At 45.9% G+C, this 13,190-nt stretch overlaps 1 protein-coding gene across 17 annotated transcripts in view; it reads left to right on the top strand.

Moving 5' to 3' along the window:
• Positions 1–13,190, top strand: part of DOCK9 (dedicator of cytokinesis 9) — a 331,662-nt gene that overhangs the window by 136,380 nt on the left and 182,092 nt on the right. For all 17 annotated transcript variants that reach the window (XM_075129522.1, XM_048854041.2, XM_048854093.2 and 14 more), the window contains one exon: positions 11,798–11,972. In XM_075129522.1, coding sequence (XP_074985623.1) covers positions 11,798–11,972 — 175 coding nt within the window. The remainder of the gene's footprint in view (positions 1–11,797; positions 11,973–13,190) is intronic.

The raw sequence follows: 13,190 nt of genomic DNA, 5'->3' as shown, positions 1-13,190 counted from the left end.
CTGAAATTTGGAAATTCCCCATGGCATGTTTACAAAAAAGGGTCCTGTAAGAAGGTGAAACAGAGGTACAGACTCTGTAAAATAGAAAATTCTGACACAACTTTAACTATTGTCTTGCTACTGGGAGACTAAAATATATATTCATCAGTTTAAGATTTGCACTTTTGACTCATACAACTTCATAATCAATTAAATTGCACAAGCCATTCATCCATGTTAATTTGTCTTGGCACTTTGGATTTAAAGACCACTAATTTCTGCTCCAAACGATCAGTAAAATATCAAAAACATGAAATCTCTCATCAAAACTCACTTTTGCTGAGAAGCCAGGAAGAAATCAACCAATTAATAATAGCTCAGTTAAAAAGCAGTTTTGGCAGCTGGAGGAAAAAAACCTTTCGTATTATTTTGGACCATGAGGTTGTGCACAGTGACCCTGTGTAGATGCACGGTTTTATTACCATTAATCTTGTCCTATCTCCCTTGTTGCCCACAATAATTTGCTGTATGCACTTCTTGTATTTTAGTATTTGTATTGCAGTATTGTCTAGAGGCCCAATTGGGGAACATGGCCTCAGTTCAAAAGAAACTGTATGCTCATATACTGAAAAGACAGTCCATAACTCAAAGAACATATCTATTAAGGCCCCAAATCCTGCAAAGATGCCTTTGTATGTTTAACTTAATGCACTGTGAGTAGTCCCATTGAAATTAATTGGAATACTTAGCGTGTAAAGTTAAGCACATGCCCGAGTCTTTGTAGTATAGGGGCACAAAGTACTTGTTTCAAATCAGATATTCTTTGTAGCAAGGACTGGATCCTTCTGTGTGTTTGTACAGTGCTTTCCACAGTGGACCCCCAATCCTGAATATGGCCTTTGGGGTGCAACCAAAACACAAATTTTAAAAATGTTGAGTTGCACACCCAACAAACTTAAAATAATCAAAACCAAGTTTGCTTTATTTATGAAGTTTGTAAGGAGCACATTTCAACTGCTTTAACCTTATATTGAATTAATGAGAAAAACCTTGGTGAGCCCATGCTGCAATGTTTTTTCAATTTACTGTATAAAAATGTTGCGAATAGAGATGAAATATTCCTTTAGTACATATATAACGTTGATCGGTGAATTGTGCAGTAAATGGACTGTAGGCCCATATAATATATGCAGTTTAACCACTTAAATAAACATACAAATAATCTAACCCAAATGAGTCAGTTGTTTTTAGTCTCTTAGGTTAAAGCCCTGCAAACTAAGGCCCAGGTCATTCCCTCTGATTAAAAACCACTGAGAGGAGTCTGAAATCATTACAAAGATCCCCTCAGAGTGCCTCCCAAATTGTTTCACTCTGTCTCTTCCCCTCCTCTCCCAGTGCTTGGCACAAAACAGACCAAAAGAACACATCCAGAAATGTGGCATATTCTAGGGCATCTTGCAGGAGGGAAGGGGTCATCTGTAGGGAGGCGCTGTGTATTTGTACTGGCTCTGAACCCCAGCATCCTTCCCCCATCCTTGGTAAAGAGGGAAGAAAAAGCTACTTATATATTTTTATTCTCCTTCACTCATATCCTGGTGATCTGCAAAGCTCAGGATAGGATAGGATTTGGCCATAAACTGTGGTCATTGTCGAGAAAGTGACTTTTTAAAAAATGGTAGCATGTTAGTCAACAAGAGCTGCTGCCTCTGTTTATCTGGGGTTGTATCTATTTACTTTCATAACAGAAATGAAGTTTTTACTGTTAACTTTTTAGAGCTAGCACAGCTATGAGAAAGTTAAGTGAATTTTGTTCTGGCTGATATATTAACATAACTGTTAATTAAGCAGATTCTGCCATCAGTCACACTTGTGCTGCATCTCTGAAGACCGTACAATTGGGTAGATGTAACTGAAGGCACTTGAGATTTTGGATTGCAAAATCTTAATTACTGACAGTAATGTACGACAAGAAAAGACCAGAACTTAACTTCTAGGTACCACACTGATTTGAGCTTATAAAATAGAAGTAATAAAGGTCTGGATCTTGAAGTTCTGAAGGTACAATTACATTTGGGGTCACTATGCCTCAGTAGGTCACTGCTAAGACTACCAAATTCAGGACAGACACCTGAGAAATCGGTCAGACTCATCACAAACTGGTGGTTACTCTTTTATTAGATTATAACCAAGCCAGTAATAAAAAGGGAACTTGTCTCACCACACTGGTTAACAAGAAGCCAAAAATGTAGTCTCCTTAGGCATTCTAACTCTTGGCTCACCACTCAGACACTAGACTTTATGATGAGTGGTTACTGAAAACCAATTTTGTCCAATACAGGGTCCTTATAATCCCAATAAACCAATTCCAACAAATATAGGGTCCTTCTAATCCCACTTAGCCCAGTCAATATATAACTTAGATCTTCTTTTTTATGTGGATTCCAAATGTGGGTGTGTATGCGTGCCATGTGCCAGAGCTGGAACTGCTTGTAGTAGTGTCTGTTGACTGGCACGTGTTACATGCATCAGCCGTGTGATGTGTCCTTTGAGTCTGTGGGGGTCAACACTTCTCCAGTTCCCTCTTTCTCCTGCATGGCTATAATCAGAACCCCTGTTCCTCGGTGCTCGTAGCTTGCTAAGAGAGCTCTTGTCCGTTCCTTCTGTAAATAGTTTTTCTAGTTGTATATAGTTGTCTAACAGTTTTTAGTCATTTAGATCTCCCCTGCTGGATTTTTTTCCCCTTGCGGGACACTCCCCCGTCCTGGGGACTATGCTCTGGCAAGCCGGCTTCAAAAGGTATGCTAGTGCTCGTGCTCCTTCTCTGTGAGTGACAAGCACCAATGCTTTCTCTGTTGTCTTGGTGAAGCCCACGCTGGTGCCAGTTCTCCATCTGCTGCTCATTCCTACCTCAAACTCGGGAAGCTAGGGAACTTCGCCTCCGCAAAGGCCTGGTGGAGGAGACTTAATCGGATCTGGCACTGACAGATCTGCCAGAGTGATGTCTGTCACTGATGGTGAGTGCCTCCGTGGGCCCTTCCAGCGGTATTGACACAACTGCCAAAACCCCGCCATGCACATAAGAAACACACAGGCATAAGGGCGGCTCCCTGACGGGGATCATCTCTAAACACAGTGTTGCCATCCCAAGCGGTGCCAGGTCAGGTGAGAAGTTGCGTGTTGACTCAGCTGCTCCTTCTCCTAAGAAATCTCATATAGAGAAAAGTCCAAGGACTGCTGTGACCCGCCAGCACTGTCTCCAGTATTGATACCGAGTTTGCCGCCTTCATCTCTGGCACTGTCAACACCTTCATGACCATCCAGACTTTCATGCCCAGTCCCGCCCATGCTGGGACGCTTGTTCCCTGTGATACTTATGGCCAATCTCATGCTGCTATGCATGGGCTCCCCTCAGCGCTCTGAGTCTCCAGTCGCCTTGAGGCTTCCATCTCCTTTGGATGAGTCTTTCCTTCTCTGGCAGCATCTTGCTCTGCATCACCTCTCACCACTGGTATTGCCGGTGGCTGAACCTCTCCTGCTCCAGGACTGCCCTGTTCTGCTTTGTCTTGTGCTGGCAGCACCGACGGCCTGGCCTCTGCCGGACCCGTCCTCCAGTTCTGAGTGGTCTCCTGAGCCAGACTCCCCATTCTCTCCTGCACGCTCCTGTAGCCTGGACCCCCAGAACCAGCCCTGCCTGCCAGCGTATGGCCCGTCCCCCAAGGCATGGTTCCATTAACCCTGAGGGGCTGTTGATGCCCAGTGACCCATATGCCTGGCCCTACTGGCGCACTTGGTATCCTTACCAAGACTGCAGTGTACTGCCGCTGCCAAATCACCAGCCAGCCCCTACTCGCACTACTCCTCCTCCCGTCTACAACAAACCCCAGGACATTGCTGCACCTACCAGAGCCGCCTCGTCCCGAGACCAGCCCTACCCTCAATGCCTGCAAGAGCTGTCTCTCCACCATCTGCACACACAGTGACCTCACTATTCTGCCTCTGCCACCTCCCCCTTCCAACAGCATCCATCCACACAGTCTTTTGGACTCTTTCCCCGAGATCTGCGAACCCCTCTCAGCCCCTTCCCTGGCTCCTCAGATCGTTTTTGGGGACTGTCTTGCCCTGTTTTCCCACCACTGAGGAAAGATCGCCACCGAACGCTGTGTGCTGGACATTTTTCACCAGGGGTACCTGATAGGGTTCTCCTTTCCTCCTTGTCACCCGCCCCATGGAACCCCGGGGATCCTTCCCAGTGCAGTCTCCTCTGAGAGGAAGTGGATACCCTTCTCCAGAAGAGTGCCATAGAACACATCCCGTGCTGGTACCATGGCCGTGGTTTCTACTTTTCTTATTTCCTTGCCCAATAGAAGGGGTGTGTGTGTGTGTGTACGCGCAGAGGAGTGGGGAGGGTAGGGAGTGGCCACCGCCCCATTCAGGATCTCCAGTCATTGAACAAATTCATGTGCAAGTTCTGCTTCTGGATGGTCACACTCCCCCTTGTTATCCCATCCCTTCCCCATGGAGCGTGGCTTGCAGCTCTCGTTATGGAAGATGTGTATTTTCATATAGACATCCACCCCACTCATTGTAAGTTCCTCCGCTTCACATTAGGTTGCTTCCACTATCAGTTTTGGGTCCTCCCTTTTGGGATTGCCATCCCTTTCCATGTCTTCATGAAGGTCTTTGCAGTCATTGTGGCCTAAATGTGCCGTCTAGGCCATTCCATATTCACTTAGCTGGACAACTGGCACCTTGTTGCACCGTCTCTCAACTGCCTCCTTGCCGCTTATCCAGACCCTCTGCGTCCTTCTCACTAACCTGGGGATCTGCATCAATGAGGACAAGTTGGTTCTCGACCCTGCCTGTACACTCACCTTCATAGGGGCTCAGTAACGGCTTGCGCCTTTCTCCCATTGGGCCAATTCACTTCCCTCACTCTGCTCATTATGCTACTACATCACCGTTCATGTACACGCATCTGGCAGTTCCTCTCCCTTCTTGGCCATGTGGCGGTCTTCACCTCAGTCATACCATGTACCCACCCTCGTATGTGCTGCCTCCAGCTGTGGCTCTGGTAAGGCTGCAACCTACAGTTGGACCGCTTGTGCAAGCCAATCCTGATCCCCGCCTCCATCCTGGCTTCCCTCACCTGGTGGTGCCAAGTATCAGAGCGGTAGCCGTGTTTGTCTGTATCCACAAAAACAGCGAGGAGTCCGGTGGAACATTAAAGACTAGCAGATTTATTTGAGCATAAACTTTTGTGGGTAAAAAACCTACTTCTTCAGCTGCATAGAGTGAAAATTACAGATACAGGCATAAATGTACTGGCACATGAAGAGAAGGGAGTTACCTTACAAGTGGAGAACCAGCGTTGACAAGGCCAATTCAGTCAGGGTGGATGTGGTCCACTCCCAATAACTGATGAGGTGTCAATACCAAGAGAGGGAAAAATTGCTTCAGTAGTGAGCCAACCACTCCCAGTCCCTATTCAAGCCCTGACCAGGGGTATTCTATAAACCTGGAAATCCTGGATGTCCCATCATCTCAGGCATTGGCACTCTTACAGCAGGATTATCTGGCTATTTGGACTCTCTTCTGAGACCCTACGCTACGAGCACTCCTAGCTATCTTCGAGACACCACCGACTTCCTGAGGAAATTACAATGCATTGGTGATCTTCCTGAAAACACCAACCTCGCCACCATGGATGTAAAAGCTCTTTACACCAATATTCCACACAAGGATGGACTACAAGCTGTCAGGAACAGTATCCCTGAGGAGACCACGGCACACCTGGTGGCTGAGCTTTGTGACTTTGTCCTCACCCACAACCATTTCAGATTTGGGGACAACTTATACCTTCCCGCCCATTCCCCTTCTCCTGCAAGTCCTACGCAAGGTGTGGTGAAATCACATGGCAGTAATTCTCATAGCTCCCTCCTGGCCTCACCAATATTGGTTCACCAATCTCCTCCATCTCTTCGCTTCCTCCTCATCCCCCTTCCCTGCCTCACGAATCTCTTTACACAGGTGCACGGCCACCTGCAGCACCCCACTCCACAGCCTGGTATTTGGATGGGGCTTGCTTGTAGACAGGGTGTGCTTCGCCGCCGTGCACAGCATCCTCATTCACAGCAGATGGCCGTCAACTAGAGCCTGCTACCAAGCTAAATGGTGACGCTTCAGCACCTGGGCACATCGCCACCTTTACTCTCTGGACTCCGTCTCCATTCCCATCCTTCTGGACTACCTCTTTCACCTTTGACAGTCTGGCCTCTCCCACTCCTCTGTCTGCATCCACCTGGTGGCACTCAGTGCCTGCCTTCCCTCTGTGGATGAGCTTTCTGTCTTCGCTCATCTGACTCTATTGCCTGATTCCTTTGCAGCCTTCTCAACACTCTCCCATACAAATGGAAGCCTTCCCCCCTTTGGGACCTTAATCTCATCCTCTCCGCCCTCACTGAGCCACCATTTGGAGCCCTCATGACCTGTTTTCTCACCCATTTCTCCATGAAAGTAATGCTTTTGGTGGCGATCGTCTCAGCACGATGGGTTAGCGAGCTGGCGGTCATGATGGCTGACCCACCCTTTACTGTCTTCTGCAAGGACAAGGTCTCCCTGTGCCTTCACCCCAAATTTCTACCCAGGTTGGCCTCCCTGTTCCACCTCAACCAGTATATACACCTACTGGTCTTCTACGCTAAACCGCACACCTTTCCCAGGGCACGCACATTACACTTTCTTAATGTCTGTCGGGCACCGACCTTTTATCTCCAAAGCACCCACGCCTTCCATGCTGCATCCCAGCTCTTCCTCACCATCTCAGAGCGCTGCCAGGGCCACGTCCCCAGCTCGCAACACCTCCAAAAGGATCTCCCATTGTATTGAGAAATACTGTATTCTCTCTCACGTTTTTCCCCCCTCTCCTCTGGGAGTCACGGCCCAGTCCAGGCGGGCACATGCTTCCACTTCAGCCTTCCTTGTGAGCGTTCCGTGGCAGGACATTTGTAGGGCGGCCATGTGGTCCTCCGTCCATGCCTTTTCTACTCACTATACCATCGCCCCTGTGGCAGTTGGACATACTATCCTACAGACTGTGACTTCTTGTGAGCTACTCTCCCACGTCTGGAATCCATATAGAGACTATCTCTTGAAGAAGAAGAGGCGGTTACTTACTGTAACTGAAGGTTCTTTAAGATGTGTGGACCCTATTTGGCTTCCCATACTCACCCTCCATCGCTTGCTGACAGGAGGGACCTGGAGCTGTGTTGACTCGGTCCACGCCGCTTCCAGCAGCTCCCATTGGCCTGGAGCAGCAAACCGCGGCCACTGGGAGCCGCGATCGGACGAACCTGCAGATGCGGCAGGTAAACAAACCACCCCGGCCCAGCGGGGACTTTCCCTGAACAAGTGGCGGAACAAGTTTGGGAACCGCTGGCTTGGAGATACCAAGAGATACTGCCCTGGTATCAACTTACCTCTGGACCTATAATGTACAACAGTGACTCCCTTCCTTGAGGTGCATCCTGAGGAAGAAACCCCCTGCTGGAGATACACCCAGCAAACCTGGGAAGAGTAACCCTGGATTCCAGCCCTGTTCCCTTATGCCCCACCTGATTGGGCTTATTGGAACTCATGGTTCACATATTGTAACCAGCTCTACAGGTTTCGTAAGAGGACATGCCAAAAGCAACACCTGCCTCCTCGGACCCTGCTTCACAGGAGGAACTTACAGAAGAGCAAGAGCCAGCTGGGGAAAAAGAAACCCTACATTCCCACAATTCTCTTCCTCGCCAGATGAGCCTCTTATGTTTTCCCTACTATCTTACGCTGATGATTTCAAGGCCTTTTAAGCCTTATACTATGAATAGCAGAAACTTTACAAATTCCATTAGAGGAGCTATAAGAACCCCAACATTCCCTGTTGGACATTCTCCATACATCTCCTATGGGCAAAATTTGCCATACTCATCAGTGATGCTCTAATGGTCTTATCTCATAGAGTATGGCAAACTCCAGCTACCATGTCGCCTACATGTGGCTGGGCTGACAAAAAATACTATATTCCACCCAGTGGCTAAGAGCATTTTTTTCTCCTAACCTAACTCCTTGGTTATAGAGGTCATCAGCAAATGAAACATGCAACATTGGTCCCAATTGACACCATCTGAAAAGGAACTGAAATAGCTGGCGCTTCTTGGGCACAAAAGCTACTCCTCTGCCTCTTTACAGTTCAGAGTAGACTATTACCAAGTCCTGGTTGCAAAATATGATTTTACAAATTATCTAAAGTTTTAACCTTTTATTGAACACCTAGCACAGGACGAGATGGAACAATTTCAAGCTCTCATAATGGAAGGCCAGACAATTGCCAAAGCATCTCTCCAGTTCTCACTTGATGCTGCCAGTACAGTTGTATGTCCTATGGCTATGGCAGTAGTAATGCATCAAGCTTCTTGGCTGCAGTCCTCTGGCCTCCCCCAAAAGGCACAAAACACCAAAAGGATCTCCCTTTTAAGGAATCGTAGTCAGTGATGCCACAGACAGGCTCCATCATACACTTGAAGACTACTGAGCAACACTACAATCTCTGAGGAGCTATACATCTGTGACAAAGAGAATGTACAGTAGATGGCAGATGGCTCAGTGGTCTTGCCCAGTCCACTACCAGCCAGCGAGACCAGCTGAACATCCAAGAAAAGTCCATATTCGCTAGGAAAGGACCTTCTTCTACAATCACTTTCAAGTTGGCAATGTCTTCAAAACGACCATTTTGACCTGTTGGTCAAGGGTCCTAACTGTCTCCCTCTCCAGATTCTACACTGCGCTATTCCTCCCTCCACCGTTATAGGGATTGCCTCTCACGTTTTCTGCCTTCTGTGTAGCTAATCACCTCAGACAGATAGATCCTGTAGCTGATTTCATCCAGTTTAGCTCCTTCCTTCCCCCAACCCTGTTCACCATCCCTCTTCAGGGACCCTTCTAATGAGGGTTTCTAGTGGCAGGAGGTACAATCTCTTCTAATAGTAGGGGTAATCAAAGCTCTTCCACTAGACTTCTTCAAGAGAGGGTTCTATTCTTCTTTTACTTTCTGATCCCCAAGAAAAGCTGAGGCTGGAGACCAATTTTGGACCTCAGCACTTAAAACACCTTGTTCCACTCTCAGTGGTTCAAAATGGTAACTGTAGCAGTGATAATTCCATTGCTGGATCCAGGAGATTAGTTTGTCTCCCTTCACTTTCAGGATGCTTGTTTTCATATATCCATGCGCCCCTCACTCAGGTATTTCTTGTTTTTCCTAGTGGGTAGGTGTCAGGATTCCCTCCCCACTCTGAATTCTAGGGTACAGATGTGGGGACCCGCATGAAAGACGCCCTAAGCTTATTTCTACCAGCGTAGGCTAAAAACTTCCCTAAGGCACAAATCTCTATTTGTACTTGGACTGAGGTATGCTGCCACCACCAAATGATTTAGACAGAGAATCAGGGAAAGGACCACTTGGAGTTCCTATTCCCACAAAATATCCCCCCAAGCCAACACCCCCTTTCCTGGGAGGCTTGAAAATAAACAAGGTGAGCACAAACCAGACCCTTGGGTTCGTAGGACACTAAAAACCCAATCAGTTTCTTAAAAAACAGAACTTTATTATAAAGAAGAAAAAAAAAGTAAAAGAAGCACCTCCTGTAAAATTATCTTCCATCCTGATTTTACAGACAATCAGATTCAAAACACAGAGGATTTCCCTCTAGGCAAAACTTAAGTTACAAAAAACCAGGGATAAACTTTCCTCTAGCACAGGGAAAATTCACAAGCTAAAACTAAAGATAAATTAATGCATTTCCTTGCTTTACTTACAATTTTTGTAATCTAGATGCTTAGTTCAAGTAGGGCTTTGGGAGATATATTTTCCCTGTCCTGATTCCTCGCTGACCTGGAGAGAACCAACAAAAAGAACAAAGCAAAAACTTTCCCCCACAGATTTGAAAGTATCTTCTCCCCTTATTGGTCCTTTTGGTCAGGTGCCAACCAGGTTACCTGAGCTTCTTAACCCTTTACAGGTAAGGAGGGATTTTATGATACCCTTAGCTGTATGTTTATGACAGCAGGGAACACTACCATTATTGCATATTACCCTTCGGCCTTTCCACCCTCCCACCCCCCCTCCGAAGGGTCTTCACTGAAGTTGTCTTGGCTGTCACAGCCCATCTTCTCCAGTTAGGAATAATCAAATTTCCATACCTGGTCAATTGGCTCCTGAAAGGTGGCTAATTTCTCAAGGTACAGATAGCAACTACCAAGGCCCCGTCCTTGTTTGACTCCTTGGGCCTCTGGCTCAATGCAAAAAAGTCTGTACTCACACCCACTCAACAGCTAGACGTCATCGGAACCACTCTGGACTTCTCCACTGCTGGAGAATACTTACACATGGTAGGTTGCCAAATGTCCAGCCTCATTCAACAATGCACCACAGCCTGCAAACCACAACACAGGCTTGTTTGCAACTCATGGGCCATATGGCAGATCCTACATTTGTGATACCCTTAGCGAAACTACACATCTGATGTCTTCAAGCCTGACCTAGGAACTGTCTATACCCTCAACAAGCACATTCTATCCAAGCAGTGTCGATATCTCACTGGGGCCTCAATACTCTAAATCAAGAGTGCATGGGCGTGCACACATCCTGAAGTGGAGCACTTACAGGGACACTGCTGAAAGAAGGAGGAGAGGCACCTAATTAAAATTAAGCAGCCACAGAATTTCCAATTGGCTGCATCAGAGAATCCAAAGCTGTTTTTCAGAATGCAGGTGAAGCTGGCCACAGAGTATATGAAGTCTTGGCTATAATTACAGAACAGGCTGTATTGAGTGGGGAAGTGAGGAAGCAGGACTAATTCCCCAACACGTTGCTTGTGGAACGTTACAGCCAAAAGAGAGCACTCAAAAAGTAGACTTATGACTGTAACAGATCACTCCTGTTCGTCTTAACTTGCTAGTGTGTCAAGGGCTCTGATACCTAAAATGTTAGCGAGGTGGTTTCACGCTTCTGAGCTTTGATCTAAGGACACTCGTACAGGTGGGAACTTTTACATAAGAATTTTATTACTTAGACATTCACACAATTTAAATAAATACCTATAGACTGAGATTTTTAGTGCTACCTATTTGCACATTGCATTTGCTTTTAGTATGTAATCGCCAATAGGGTGATGGTAGGGAACAAAAGCATAGGTAAATTAAGTTGCTTTCAGTGTTTAGATGAGTGGTGGGCAACCGGCAGCCCATGGGCCGCATGCCACCATCAGGGTAATCCGCTGGCGGGCCACCAGACAGTTTTACATTTGCATTTAGTTATGCAGCTCCCAGTGGCCATGGTTCGCCGTTTCTGGCCAATGGGAGCTGTGGAAAGCAGCAGCCAGCACGTTCCTGCGGCCCACTCTGCTTCCCCAGTTCCTATTGGCCAGGAACGACAAACCGCAGCCACTGTGAGCTGCAGGCGGCTGTGCCAATGTAAACAAACTGTCTGGCGGCCCACCATTGGATTACCTTTGTGGGCTGCAGGTTGTCCACCACTGGTTTAGACCATCACTACACTATAAAAATCTTTCCAAAGATGAAGCAGCAGAAAAAAGGAAGCATTGTAACTTAAAAAAAAATTACACTTGTGTTGCAGTGTGTGTATATATGTGTGTATATATATTTTTAATCATAGGTGAACCGCAGAAAACATCATGCAAGACAGTTTCCTCCCCTGGTTTATAGGAAGAGGGGAGGTGGAAAAACTTGGCTAATATGGAAAGGTCTTTTTATTTTATTGTAGAACAACAAAGTGAAACGTTTTGCTTTTGAACTCAAGATGCAAGACAAGAGTAGTTACCTTCTCGCTGCAGACTGTGAACTGGAAATGGAGGAATGGATAACTACTTTAAACAAAATTCTCCAACTAAACTTTGAAGCTGCAATGCAAGAAAAAAGAAATGGAGAATCGCATGAAGGTAAGTAATATTGTTATTATATAATAAATAAATTTATTTGGGCAACATTGATGTAGGTAAAATCCTAAAGTAAGGATTTGTCATGCTTAGCAGCCAGTGCTGTCATCATTTCCACTTCCTGTAATACTGGAGATCACGGGCCTGATCCTGCCCTCTTGAAATTAATGAGAGTTTTGCCATTTTAGCCTTGTTTACATGAGAAAGTTGCACCAGTATAGTTTATATTGATTTAATTAAAATGGTATAACTAAATCAATAATGCACTGCTGTGCATGAACTTGTTTAAGCTACTGCATTTGTAACATATTGTATCCTCACAGCACAGCCCTGTATTTAAGTGCATTACACTCTGTGTGGGTAACGCAGGGTGCCAAGGGCTATTGCTAGGCTCTATGCATTCTTGGTAATTTTCAGAGGATTTTGGTACTTAAGGTTAAACTCCCATGATCCCTTCTGCTATATCATATAATTCAGTTGGTTCCCAGTAGACCATGCCATTTATGCATGGAGGCCTGAGTGTAGTTGTGATGATACATTTGCAAGGAATGTGAGTCGCAAATAGAAATTTTTGGCCTCTTCAAGCAGCATTTAAGCTCATGGGAGGGGGCCTATCCAGTCCAGTTGACCCAGGAACAGTGGAGTGTGCGCAAGTAACTAGACAGGTTGCTTCAGGTGTGAACTGGTGCAGTGTGGGATAGCAGTGGGAGGAGTAACTGAATTGGTGTAGTTATATCAGGATGACAGTGCCTCCACATGGACCTTACATTGATATATCTCCCTCCAAAATAGTTAAGTCAATTGGAAAGGAGTCTTACTTTTATGATTTAGGTAGCAAGATGAACATATAAGACAACTTATCTATGGACACAAACAGTTTCTGCTGGGAAAAAAAAAGAAAAAAAGAAAGTTATACTGGTGCAACTTTCCCATGTATGCAAGCCCTTCCTTTAATCAGGCTTGAACCCCGTGTGTATTGTTAGGTAAAGGATTTGGTGTCCGTGTGGGAAAAGAAAGTACAAACTACTCACTTATGGAATTGCAACAATTACTTTACACCCTCCAACAAACAGGAAAGTACACAAAAGTCACTGGATCAAAATGAGAAAGTGAGCAATGGCACACAGTTGTCTGCTCTTTATTTTTATTGATATCAACGTTTATTATTGTAGATGAAGTAGTAATTACAGTCATAAGCTAGTTGTTGGAAATAAAGCATTT

This window comes from Caretta caretta, chromosome 1 (assembly GCF_965140235.1).
Source record: "Caretta caretta isolate rCarCar2 chromosome 1, rCarCar1.hap1, whole genome shotgun sequence".
NCBI classification, from domain to species: domain Eukaryota; kingdom Metazoa; phylum Chordata; order Testudines; family Cheloniidae; genus Caretta; species Caretta caretta.
Note: the sequence above shows the minus strand (reverse complement) of the source record. Positions and strands in the feature narration are given on the sequence as shown.